At 28.4% G+C, this 13386-nt stretch overlaps 1 protein-coding gene across 38 annotated transcripts in view; it reads left to right on the top strand.

Moving 5' to 3' along the window:
* Positions 1-13386, top strand: part of RhoGAPp190 (Rho GTPase-activating protein 190) — a 125039-nt gene that overhangs the window by 49248 nt on the left and 62405 nt on the right. For 29 of the 38 annotated variants that reach the window (XM_071187881.2, XM_071187876.2, XM_071187868.2 and 26 more), the window contains exons 12-17: positions 1631-1804; positions 3403-3654; positions 3770-3948; positions 6233-6404; positions 10252-10460; positions 10981-11472. In XM_071187881.2, the coding sequence (XP_071043982.1) occupies positions 1631-1804; positions 3403-3654; positions 3770-3948; positions 6233-6404; positions 10252-10460; positions 10981-11472 (1478 nt within the window). The remainder of the gene's footprint in view (positions 1-1630; positions 1805-3402; positions 3655-3769; positions 3949-6232; positions 6405-10251; positions 10461-10980; positions 11473-13386) is intronic. The other 9 variants (XM_071187885.2, XM_071187884.2, XM_016069131.4 and 6 more) reach the window with 1 other exon arrangement.

The raw sequence follows: 13386 nt of genomic DNA, 5'->3' as shown, positions 1-13386 counted from the left end.
ACCATAGCATGCTGTGGTTTTGCAATTTAGAAAACTTTAAATAGGAAAAGGGTTAAGGTTGCTAGAATCCATAACTGGTAGAAGGGTGGATATACTTCAGATTGTTTATTCTTATTTTTTATTAAGTAATATATTGAGATAAATAGTGTTTTATTATCTTTTATAAATTATTGTTTTTTATTTTTATTTTCTTTATCCTCTATTGTCAAAGTTAGATAAATGAATTCAATTAAACTCGTTTTTAAGAACTTTTGGGAACCATGGGGATTGCTTTTCCTCTTTGAAATTCTAACACTATACTCTAATATTCTAGGGTCGATCAAGGTTTTATTTTTAGGGCCCATTTTTGTAAAAAATGGAAATTATTTCTCTGAAAATTTCTTAATTGATAAAGAACATTTAGTTTTATCGATTAATATTTTTTATTCATTTTTAAAAGTCCACATGTTTTTTTAAAAATCTTTTTGTGGCTGCTTCATTATAGTTTTTCAAATTGATTCCTATATATTTAATACGTTGTTATGAGATGAGAATTCCAATTTTGCATCATCCCTTTTTCAAAACGTTAGATTTGTGACGATTCCATCATTATTTTACGTCATTAGTTGATAGTTTATCACCAGTTAGTTATCATTTTTTCGGCTTCTTTAACGTGGTTTTTCTATTTTCAATATGATGTTATTATGACGTTTGAATTTCAATTTTTAAATATCACTTTTTGTAGCCTATCTTTCCATGAGTGGCAAGATACTTCTACTAAAAAACAGCATTTAAGTGATATTCTCAAAAACTCAATGAAAAAAGCTGTAAAAATGTATCAACAAAATAAAGAAAAATTTGGAAATAATCATTGTACTTTGAAAAGCTATCAGAAGAACATCAATAAACTCTTGAAAAACCTTTGATTTACAAAAGTGAGAGTAGAAAAGGGCAATTAAAAGATAAAATTACAAGAAATACAAATTCATTTGAAAACAAAATTTGATTAGAGTCATATTTTTGTCAGTTCATGACATTGATTTAGGGCACTGGACAGTACCAGAAGAAAAAGAATTTCATAATTAAAAAGAATTTTTAATAAATTTAATGAAGGATTTTCATCATGCATCACACAAAAGTACAAGGATAATTTCAGTTGGAAAGCTTAAAAAACGAAAAACGATGCAGAAAAGGTGACACATTAAAAATCAGTAAGGGCTAAGTTAAGAAAAAAATTTCACACCTTCAACCTTTGAATTTAAATCATATCAGTGGGACACTGGAAATTTCTAACAACAGAACATTGTCTTACATTGGGACCCTTTAAAAACCTTTTTTGAAGTTAATTCTGAAACTAATGCCCTTCATTTTCACATGATATATTCTAAAATATTTGCAGATGATACAATTTTTCCAAAATGTTTGGTTTATCTGCAAGAATCATCTGAAAGTGAGTTAGGACTGAAGGTGCAATAAGAACTAAGTGCAATTGTGCATTTCAAAAAACTTCATCCTGACCCATTACTTAATACTTCTATGAAATTTTTGAGTGTTCTGTGCTCTTTCAGCTCAAAAAATATCAATTTTATTGCAATTGATCAAATCGTTTGAAAGTTATATATTTTAAAATTTCATCAATTTTCTATTTTAGCCTTCAGTGTCCTTTTTTGGATGTAAGTTGTGCTGATGATTCTCCTGAACAACGTTTTGATGTTACAAGTCTAGTTCAAGCCTTACAGTCATTGATTGAAAGTATCCAAAGAAGAGCTGGCCTACTTCAGATATACCATACTTTACCTGAGCAATCCATAACTTCTGACATTAGGTATTTGTCCTTGTATTATTTTCAAATTCCAGCAATTGTAGCTTTTTGTAATTAAATAAAAGCTTTGATTACTTGCACATTTTTAACTCTTTAAGAACATGTATTATGTTTATATGTTCTATCAATTTATTTGTAACTCTGTTAACTGTTAAAATGTTAACTGTTTCATAAAACTTCCTTAATTGCATTATAAATAATTTTACATTATCTCTCTATTTCAATTGGTCTTTTTAGAATTTTTATTTTTTATCACTCAAGTATTTTGCTGCTGAAATGATTTCTATGGTTTCAAACAAAGCTTGACTCATTTTCAGACATTTTTCTTCAAAAGAAATAACACTTCACCCAAGCAATTGAATTAATGCTAATATTTTTGATAACAATGCAGGCCCATGAAAAACCAAATTATGATCAATGTGCTGCAATACGACTTTTGGAATTGCTAATATTCTTAGGGAATCGTCAAAATAAACAACTCACAATTTTTAAATGTTTACATTATTCATTACTTTAAAAGTTTTAGGAATTCTGTGGTTCTATGAAAAAAAAGCTCAATTAGCAATTTTACATTATCAAACTTTTACGGTGATGAACTAGAGGTCATACGCTTCTTTTTCTATGGTTTTCAGTAAAAACAGTAACAAATCTTTAAGGGTAGAATTTCGTAAGTTTCACAATTATTGATTCGTTATTATCAGCTGAATTAAAAAACAGTAAGATTCCAATCAACAAAAGCTGTAATCGTGTAAAAAATTTATTTAATACTGAATTGAGGGAACTAAATAAATTTTTAGTTCGTGTCCCTGGAATCGGCTCTCCCGGAGATGGAGACTCTGTTCTCGTAAAAGCACCGTGGCTCTTGCGATGTCCGGTGCGCCTCTGCCGGCCCTTGCAAATCCGAGGGAGAGAGTGTGATTTTAATGCCGGTCCGTACCCATATCCGCAGCAGGTCTCCAAGGTGAACAGCCTCTTAAGGAGCGTTATCACTGTGTTTTCGTTTTGAGATTAAAGAGCCAGTTTTTTTGTAAAAGTCTGGCAGATCAGACTGGTTTAGGTGCTTAATATTTTTGATTTTCTTGAAATTTTCATTACATGTTCTTAATGCAAAACTGTTAGACTTAAGTTCATTATGTTTGCGAAAAAAAATTCTCTCAATTTTGTTTGTTTGGGGGGGGGGGTTCAAAATTGAAGATTTAGAATTTTGAGAAAAACACATCGATTTACAAGTGTCAATACTTTATATGAAAAGAGTAAATCACAGTCCTGATCGTTATTTTATGTTTTACTACGTGCATACCAATTATTAAGACATAAATACTTTTAGTAGACCTTTGCATAGCTGGTCATTCAAAAATCTGAAATTGATTTAATTTTTTAACGAAACTCAAAATTTTAGCATTTGGACCTAGTTGCAATACAAAGTCTAAAGTTAGATATTTGTGTGTTTTTATGATAGATTAAATCTTCTCCCAATTGTCATTCTAAAATATATTGCTTTATAAGTATTTTTATTGCATAGATACTAATTGTTGCATAATTGATGGATTTTTGTTTCACTAAATTATATTGTATGGAATTGTTATTTTTATATTTTTTAGGATCATTATGTGTATGCTCTGTGGAGATCCCTATTCAGTTGAACATGTTTTAGGTCCATTGTTAAGTCATCAGTGCTGTTTTGTAACTACACCCCATACTGTAACCTTAGAAACCTATCTTGGTGAGTCCAAAAGAAGTGTAGAAGTCCGTGTCACATCTTACCATGGTGCCAATTCCTATCGAGATGAGCTTGTCCATGGCTTTATCTTAGTATTTTCAACTAAACGAAAAGCATCCTTAGCTACACTTAGGTGAATCATTTGTATAGTTATTATTAAAATTTTAAATTGAAGCTTTAGAAAAAATACTGAGTGAAGAAAAATTTTACTGCTTATTTTTCTACATGAAAATATTTTTTCATTTCAGTGCATTTTCGATGAATATCCCAAACATTCCGATTCAAATTTTAGCTGTAACTGAAACAGGAAGTGCAAATGCCTTCTTTTCTAGTGATCTTTCTCATCAATTAATAACTGAAGGGAATGCTGTAGCTGATAAGTTGCAAGCTCATTTCATGACTTCCAGCTCCACAAGCCAACAGAAAAGTAATTTTCCTCAATAATATTCCAAACTGCGAAATTTATTATAGTTCATTCAATAAATGGTTAATTCCCAGTGGCAGAATAGCAGCGACATTGTCGCAGAACTTAACAGAGCTCTGGCAAAAAGATTTTTCTTTTAAAAAATTTTTTTTATTTTTTCTTTTTTACAGAAATTTACACTTAATATTTGAATCCTGTATTTAGATATTCACTTTTTTACGTCCTCAATTTACACCTATAGTATCGTAAATCGATGTAATGTTTCGATTATATTTTCGGCAGTTATTGATATTGATTTTCATGCGGTTTTTAAACAATCCAATGTATTTCAAACAATATGGAACATTTGAATCGTGCATTTGAGTATTTAAATGTAAGGCAATAATTCTATCAAATTTTTGGAATTTATTGCTATGGATTTCTCCTTAGTTTTAAATCCAATATTTTTTATACGATATTATTTATTACAACAACCTAATCTCGAAATAAAACACGCTCTTAAGGTGTCCAATTTACGTGATTTCGTCATAGATCTTTTTTTTTTGCTGCAATTACTACTGCAGATTTCATGATATTTAATATTTTTTTATTGTGATGATTATTTATAAAATGCAAAGAAGTAAATAATCTGTGTGTTTCCCCCCCCCCCCCCCAACAAAAAGTGAGAATATCACCCATAATATTAGAATAAAAAATTATTGCATGTTCAATTAAGAAAATTATGCATATATAAATATATATATTGTAAACACAGGGTGTTTGTTATTTTAAATTAGTAACATATATGTTTGTTAGCATTAGAAGTATCTTGCAGAAAGATATTAGTGCTAGAGAGTTTAGTCGTAGATAGCTCAAAAAAATTCTGCCATAGGGGGTTTATTGAACTTATCATTCGATGTTGAAATTTGCCATGCAAACAGTCAAGAATTTTTTTTATTTGAACTACTGATGTTTGCTTATGTTTTTAAGTTTAAACTTTTTTCTTGTTACTTTTTTTACTGTTTAGTGAATGCTTAATATCTTATCTAGAGTTTTTAGTTTCATCATGGTTACATATGCGTAGTGCAAGAAAATATTATGCATGTAATGATTATACTTAGAAAAATGTTATTGCCGAATGATCTATTTTTTTTTTAAATAAAATTCTTTTACAGTTTTTTAAAAACTGAGAATTCCATATTTTTCTATTCTTTTTCATTCTATGTGTTTTGTTTTTATTTGAAGCATTAATTGTGCATTTCATTTTTAATTTCTTCATTGTTATTCTATGTATGCTACAATTGAATGTTTCAGTAACTTGCAATAGGTATAAAAATATCTAATAATAAGTGAAATCCTTATTCTGGGATTATTTACATCTTTTAAAAAAGGTACCAATACAATAATTATTATTTTTTATTTTTTCGATAACAGAATCAAAACAATAAACACAATCCACAGATTTATTTTTTAAAACCATTTTTAGGTGCTTTCCTTGTGATTTTCCCTTTTTTAAAACATTTTCTTTCATTTTTATTGATTATTTTTATGATGCAGCATTTATTTTATAACTGCTGTTGAACAGCCAACCCAATTCTGAGTTTACTACTATAAATATTCAACACCGTGACCTTGTAATTTTAAACCCGACCCAGAAGACAAGGGAACTTCTGTGTCACGCATTAGAAAAAAATTGGCCTTCATAGAGATCTTTTTGAAGGAACTAATCTGCATTTCATTATATGAAGAGGAAAACCTCTCATGGTTAACATGACGGCAAGGGGACTCTAACCCCTGATCTGTCTACCACTGAGGATATTTTATATGAGTATTATTACCTGCCATATGAATGGTAAGGCCAGTGTAAAAATATTTTGCATTTATGCAAAAAAAGCATTTATTAATTATGTTACCACAATAAAACTTTTTTAAGGTTTAATTAAAAGGGGGGGAGGGTAAATTGTCTTCCCGAAATAGTTTCACACATGACAAGATTTTAGTTAACTTTGTGAAATAAAGAAATAACTTTTTTTGCCAGAATTTCATATTTTATTCGCAAAACAATTATTAGATTAGAATAATTGGTAACTCTGATCACACCTTGAATTTTATGAAGAGAATAAGTTAAATTTTGCAATTTTTTAACCTATGATTTTGTCTTTTTATCTAAATGTGAATTGTATACTTGCCAAAATTTCATTTTTTGTTTTGTTTCGTAATTGTATAAATTGGCATAATTGTATAAATAAAAACTGACTACTTTAGTTGGCATCTTACTATATAATTAGTTTATTATTGTATTTTCCAGCTGCATTTTATACGCCTTTTTTTAAAGAAGTTTGGGAAAGAAAGCCTCAGATTGAAAAAGCATTTAGTTTAGAAGATTCTGATTACTCTATTGGTAGCCGTACTCCTGTACCGCCACCTGTGCCTTCCAGGCAAGAATCCTATCATTTACGCAGTGGATCTTTGGAGGATGGGTAAGATGTACTTTTTACTCTATTAATGAAATATTTAAAATGTACAAAATGTAAATGTGAACCCCAAATCAGTAATCATTAATGCTTAAAGAAGAAAATACCTAAGAATTACACAAACGGCTGAATTAGTGAGAAATAGTAATGAATTGGCAGTAGAGAGAAGTAAATTAAAATCTTCAGCAATCAACTACTGGAGCCTTTTTTTTTCTTCTTTTTTTTGGAGATGTTTCAAATTTCTAAGCATATATATTTTAAAATCCATAATATTAATATAATAACCTTTTAATAATGTTCTATTTTTTACAAAATGTAATACTTGTCAAATATCTTTCATTAAAAACTTTTTTTTACAACTTTTTCATAAAGCGTTTTATGAAGGAAAAAAAATGCCACATTCATAAAAAGTATAGTCGTAAATGTTCTTAAAATGTTTTTGAAAACATAAAAAAAGCCAGGCGAGCAATTTGGGCTTTCATTATACACTAGTGATACTATTTTCATTGAAGGTAACTGATGAAGAATCAGTAGATTTCACGCAAATTAGTAATTAAGCGTTTTATGAAGGAAAAAAAATGCCACATTCATAAAAAGTATAGTCGTAAATGTTCTTAAAATGTTTTTGAAAACATAAAAAAAGCCAGGCGAGCAATTTGGGCTTTCATTATACACTAGTGATACTATTTTCATTGAAGGTAACTGATGAAGAATCAGTAGATTTCACACAAATTAGTAATTATCAGTTTGCCACATTGAAACATAGTTTCTCTTGCTCCAAATTATCAGTTTAGGTGCAATATGCTAAATCTATAGATTTTTTTTTTGTATTTTACATATTATTTTATCAAATAACTATTTTCAGCTTTTAGAACTATTTTCTTTTTATTACATTGCAAAAAACTGCTCAATTCCTAGGAAACCTTAACTATATCCCTATGTAATAGAGTCTGGCACATCATGTAAGCAGTGGTTTATTGATTTATAATATGTGTAAATAAATTTATATTAACATTTATTTTAAACGTTCATGGCTAAGATTGTATATAATGAAATAGTCTGGCACATCATGTAAGCAGTGGTTTATTAATCTATAATATATGTAAATCAATTTATATTAACATTTATTTTAAACATTCATGACTAAGATTGTATATAATGAAATAATATATGAGAATAAAAAAATATTTTAAAGCAACGAATTTTTTAGCATTTTTGCATAAAAGAAAAACTTATCTGAATAAAATATCCAATAATAAAATAATGAAATAATAAAAGCAGGGGCAAAATTTTGTTTTTGTTTCTTTGTTATTCCTAGGGTTTTATACACATATTCTCATTGTTTGCAAACTTTTAATCTTTTTACAAAAACCTAATATGTTGACTATCTTAAAATCTATGTATTGAATTTTAATTTGCTTATAAAGTAATTGTTTTTTCTTAGTGTTAGAAAGAGTTGCTTAAATTAACTTCTTAAGAATATATGCAATAATACTTATAGATTTCTCATATTGCGAAGAGGAATAGCTGCTAATTTATGCAACCGTATGACAACTAGCAACGTGGCTAGAAGCCAATGTATTCTTTCAAAAAGATTGTCCCACGAGTCAGAAGAACAAAGAAAACCTGGAATTGTCAGGAAATTTTATTTTAACTCCAAAAATTTGGGAAAGTCAGGGAAAGTTGCTTTTTTTTCTTCTTTTTTTCTTTCAAAAACCTGGAATATTTCTATATCATACCTGGAAAATAAACAGTCTTAAAATTGTCAGTTACAGTAATCAGTTATTGAGATTCAAGTTAAATAATTCTATCATCTATTTTATAATTATTTGCTGTACAAATTTCATATTTTAGTCAAACTGAAGGGTTAAATCTTTATTTAATGATATTTTTTTTACGCAGAAAATCTTATATTTCACGTTACAAATTAAAGAATCAAAGTTTCCTAATGAAAATATAGTCTCAATTTTCATTGAAATTTAAATGATATATCTTTAAAAGTCAGGGAATTTTTTTTCTGAGAGTGGGAACCCTGTGTATATATATGTATATATATATATATATATATATATATATATATATATGTATATTGGATTATATATTGGCATATTATTGGATTATCTTATAATTTTTGAGGTATTAAGGTCATGATATTTTTCTTTCTTATGAATAAAGTTTAAAGTTTTCAGGGATTTGGGAACCAGCTATAAATTTCGAACGATAAGTGTTTTTGAACTCTATAATTTATTTTTGAAAATACTATTTTAAACTCGTAAAAAAAATTTCCAAATACACTCAATTCTTTCTTTGCATAGTTATCAATCTAGTTTACAGGGATGAGATTCTTCCCCGGATTTCCGCTTTTTTTTTCCATTTTTCCCGCTAATTTCCACTGAAATTCTTTTTTGCACAAGTTAAAATATTTTATGAGGAATTGAATTTTCCGCGGAGCGAAATTATTGAAGTCCTCATTCCTCCCTCTAAAATTTCTCTAAAAATCATTTCCTTGGGATAAAACTGGTTGACCTTCATACAGGGATGAGATTTTTTTTCGCTTTTGTCTCTCGAATTTCAGCCTTTTATCAAAAACTCCGGTTCTCTAAGAGTTTCATTTCGTTTTTTTTCTTCTTTTTTTTCTCCTGCTTTTTAGTGAAAATCAGTCATTGAAGTAAAATAATTATATTTATTTACGATCTTCAAAGAAAAACAGAAAATTCAAACTACGTCTTAGCTGCTAACCCTTCCTCATTTTTACTTATATTAGCTATTTTCTCCGATTTCACACATAGAAAATAAGATTTTCCGTATTTTTTATCTGTCGGCGGGATAGCTCGTATTTTCGTATTTCAGCTGTCGCTGCTTCTTGTATTCTGGAGTGAAAGCAAACAAAAAAAGAGAAAAAAAATAGAGGTGGATTTGCAGTGAAAATATTTATTTACTCATTCAATTAATCTTGTAAATTTTTATTTATTATGTCTAAACAAAAAACAATACTAACAAGCCTTTTAAAAATCCCAAGTCCAGACTCTACAAATATCTCGATAAGGTTTGAAAATGTTTTCTAAATATTCGAATGTTTTAAAAGATTAATTTCTTTATTGATGGAAAATAACTGAAATTTACACTAAATGCAATAAAGACATCATGAGTTATGTATATTGATTTATGAAAAGGAGATGTAAATGTGAAAGTGTTAATGAAGAAATAAAAGCTTTCTCTTTGAATGATGCAAAAAAGATAATTTAAAAAAAATCAAGATTTCATTGTGTTTTGTTTTGTAACTTTTTAAAGCTTCAAGAAAAACGCAGCAAAACAATCATTAATACTTCCTAAGGGAAAAAAACATAACAGGCATGAGAAAAAGTGTTTAAAATAACTATGCTAATTGGAAACAGTTAAATTAAAAACGATATTTCTCTCATGTTTTCTTCCAATTCAGTTTTAATACATCTTTATTTTTAAGGACGACTAATTTACATTTATTTATATTCATTTCATTTTTTCACTTCATAAATTTTTTATACCAGTGTTTTATGATAGTTTAGCATTTATTCTGAAAAATATATTAGTGTAACTATGGTTTTCAGTTCTAACTGCAAAATTATGATTTAAAAAAGAAACAATGGGAAAAAAAAGATTTTCTGATTTTATTTTTTAATGTTTTCTTGATTTCTGATTCCATTTGCTTCTTCTTAATTTATAAGTAGTTATGCTCAAAAGCATTCAAATAACATAAAGGCAAACTTTTAGAACGTTACTTTTAGAATTTTTACTTATATTCTTAAACGCCATATGCACCGTGTTTCTAATACCATATTATAAACTTCATTTTTATACTGCATATATTTTTCAGTGGAGATTCAGAAGGTCTGTATGAACAGTTGCCAGTAGAAGCTGTCCATGGACCAGATGATGGTTCAGTGTCACCAACTGGTTTTATTGATGGCCCGCCTTTGAGTCCTAGTGATGACAGTGACCTTTATGCCAGTGTTTTTAATCAAGAAAATGGAGAACACTTAGTAAAACCTAGCCAAATTAAAAACAGGAGAAGTTTACATGCAGGTATTGTAAACATGAAATGCTGTCTAATTAAGACTTAATTTTAGTTTTTATGTTATGGTTGTTAATCATTTACATTTTATTTGAACTTAAAAAAGTTTTTTTTAAAAAGTCAGTGGCAATTTTTCTCTTGTAATTTTATACTTTATTAATGTTATATTTTTTTGTAAGCAAAACTCTTATTAAAATTTTGCTGGCAGATTTTGTAAATTTTAAATAAAATTTTCTTGTTGTTTTTATCAGATATGCATGGTTTAAAGCATTATGTATGTATAAATCTGGCATTTTTTATATGTTTGTTTCATTATGTGTGTAATTTATGGATGTTTTTAATGATACTTGAATTTTCTATTTTCTGTCTTCGGAACCCTTAAGTTCATTCAAGCTCCTATTTCTGTTTCACCTAATATTTAAACATTAAAATTCTTTTTTGTGTTTAAGATACTTTGCCCAAACTTTCTTTGCATGGAAACAGTTACTATCATTCTCTCCTATTCTTTTTTTACTTGTGTTTTTCTTACAGACATATATCATCAGTCTTTCCCAAGTACAGAATCTTTGGATCGTTCTGTTTCAATGAAATCTCGGGACAACAATGGTCCTCCTCCACCTTTACCCCCATCTCGTCATGATAGAGATCCTAATTCAGGCATTGATCTTGCTTATCCACCTCCAACTCTTGGTACATTTACTGGCAATGCATCTCCTCCTCCTTCATACCATAGCCAGGTCCATTATTCTCCTCGCCTTCCTCCACACCCAATGCCTTTACCATCATCTTTGTATGCTACTGGTCGGCGAAGGCCCCCTGCTCCTGAACGTGCTTTACCCTTTCCTCCATATGAATTGAAAAAATCTAACAGTTTGAAATCATGTGGCATGGGTATGCCTTCAACACCATCTGCTCCTAGTCTAAGCCATCCAAATTCTGGTCAAGGCCCAAGAATTCCTGATGATTTGGATGCCTCTGACAGCATAACAGATGATGATGATACAATATCTTCTGGGCTTAGTGGTGATTACTGCTACATGTTTCTTTATTTCTGTGTATTTTACTTGAAAACAATTTTTTGTTGCATTGCTTGCATTTGCATGGATTCAAATTTCAGACTTATATTTTCAGTTTTGAGTTTTCTTTTATTTTTTATATTGCATGAATTTTCTGTTCATCATTTCTTTTTTTTTCCTTTTTTCAGTTCATTAGTTAGGTGTTGGTTTTTTGCATTTATACTTACTTAATCTTTCTATTTCATTATTTTTATTTTCATCTTAATTTTTTTAAATTCTATTTTCGAAAAGTGTGTGTCTGTAGTTTTGGCATAAGTCTATTATTGGTTGTTTTGCTTGAATTAAAAACTGAATGTAAAATTCATTTTTTACTTATAAAATATATTTTAAGTATTAACCATTTTAGAGCACTGAAGTTATATTATTTAAAAATTAAGAAGGTTTAGTTACACCAAATTGATAACATTGTCATTATTATCACTAGTGGAACATATTAGTGTAAATTAGGGGTGCACAATCTCTTTGAGTGAAGGGCCATTTGCACAACAGGTAGCCTAGCAAAGGGGTGCACACATATTTAGACATGTTTGTTTTTACACTGTAAACTTAATGACATGTTTGCAGAAAATTAAATACTTTTAATTATTTGAACTTATTAAAATAAAAAGAACTGATACTTTAAAAAAAAAAAAATTCCATTTTTCACAATAAGTAAAAAAATTTATCAAGGAAAATTTATAATGTTTAAACAAAAACCAAAAATTAAAACAAATCCATTATAGTACAAAATAAAATTCAATATTTATTTGGTATTTTTCAGATATTATTTTTATATTTCTTGAGCTAATAGAGATTTTAAATAGAAAGTGTATCCTTTTTAGTTTTTTTCCTAAAAAAATTTAAAGCAAAATAAATTATTAACAGTAAGCTGTCTAAAAGCTCTCATTTTCCTCAAGTTTTCGAATTTTTCATGGTGCATTAACATTGTATTAAAATATCGAGATTCTGAATACCACTTGCAAATGCGCAGTGCCAACTACCAAAATGACAAAAAAAATTGCTTACATTTACAGTGAAATATGCACAAATAAAATGTATCAAATAGTGATTGTTTAAATTAGCAATTAGAAATTCGCCTGTCGTATTAACATCGTAGTTAAAGTAATAGGATCGTAAAAAATCATGAAGAAAAGTATCGCAATAAATGCAGCAAAAAAATATTTGATTAAATTTACGATGAAATTAGCACAAGTAAAGCGCACAAATAAGTAATTATTAAAATACGTGATTTAAAATTTGCATGTTGTAATAAAAATTAGAATTTTTAAAACTTTGAGAGAATGCATCTCAGAAACTGCCAAAAAAAAACTTGGATTTACAATGCAATCAGCACAAATTAAATACGACAGAAAAGTTATCAATTAAATTGCGTGATTTATGAGTCACAAGTCGTAATATCGGATTAAATGTATCAGGAATTTATAAGCCACATGGAAATTAGTAGTTATAAATGCCAAAAATGATCTAAATGTCAATTGGATTTATGATGAAATTAGGAAAACAGAGCATGTCAAAATGTAATTATCTGAATGAGCGATTTCAAATTTGTGTTTTGTAATAATAGCTCAAAAAAATTCTTGATTTCCTAAATCACAAAGTAAAGCATAGTGATAACTGCCTTTAAAAAATATCATTTAGATTTATGATGAAATGGGTACGTAAAAGAACGTCCAAAAGTGATAAATTAGGTGTATAAAAACCTCATGGAATTTAGTAATTATAAATGCCAAAAAAAAAAAAAGATCGAAACGACACTTGGATTTATGATGAAATCTGCAATAATTACTCAAACTCGAAAATCGCATATTGTAATAGTGTATTAAAAAATATTGGATCTTTTAAAAACCAGGTGGAATTTCAT

The sequence above is a fragment of the Parasteatoda tepidariorum genome, chromosome 11 (genome assembly GCF_982258835.1).
Source record: "Parasteatoda tepidariorum strain Cologne lab strain chromosome 11, Ptep-v5.0, whole genome shotgun sequence".
NCBI classification, from domain to species: domain Eukaryota; kingdom Metazoa; phylum Arthropoda; class Arachnida; order Araneae; family Theridiidae; genus Parasteatoda; species Parasteatoda tepidariorum.
The sequence above is the reverse complement of the archived record's forward strand: the minus strand, read 5'-3'. Positions and strand labels throughout refer to the sequence as shown.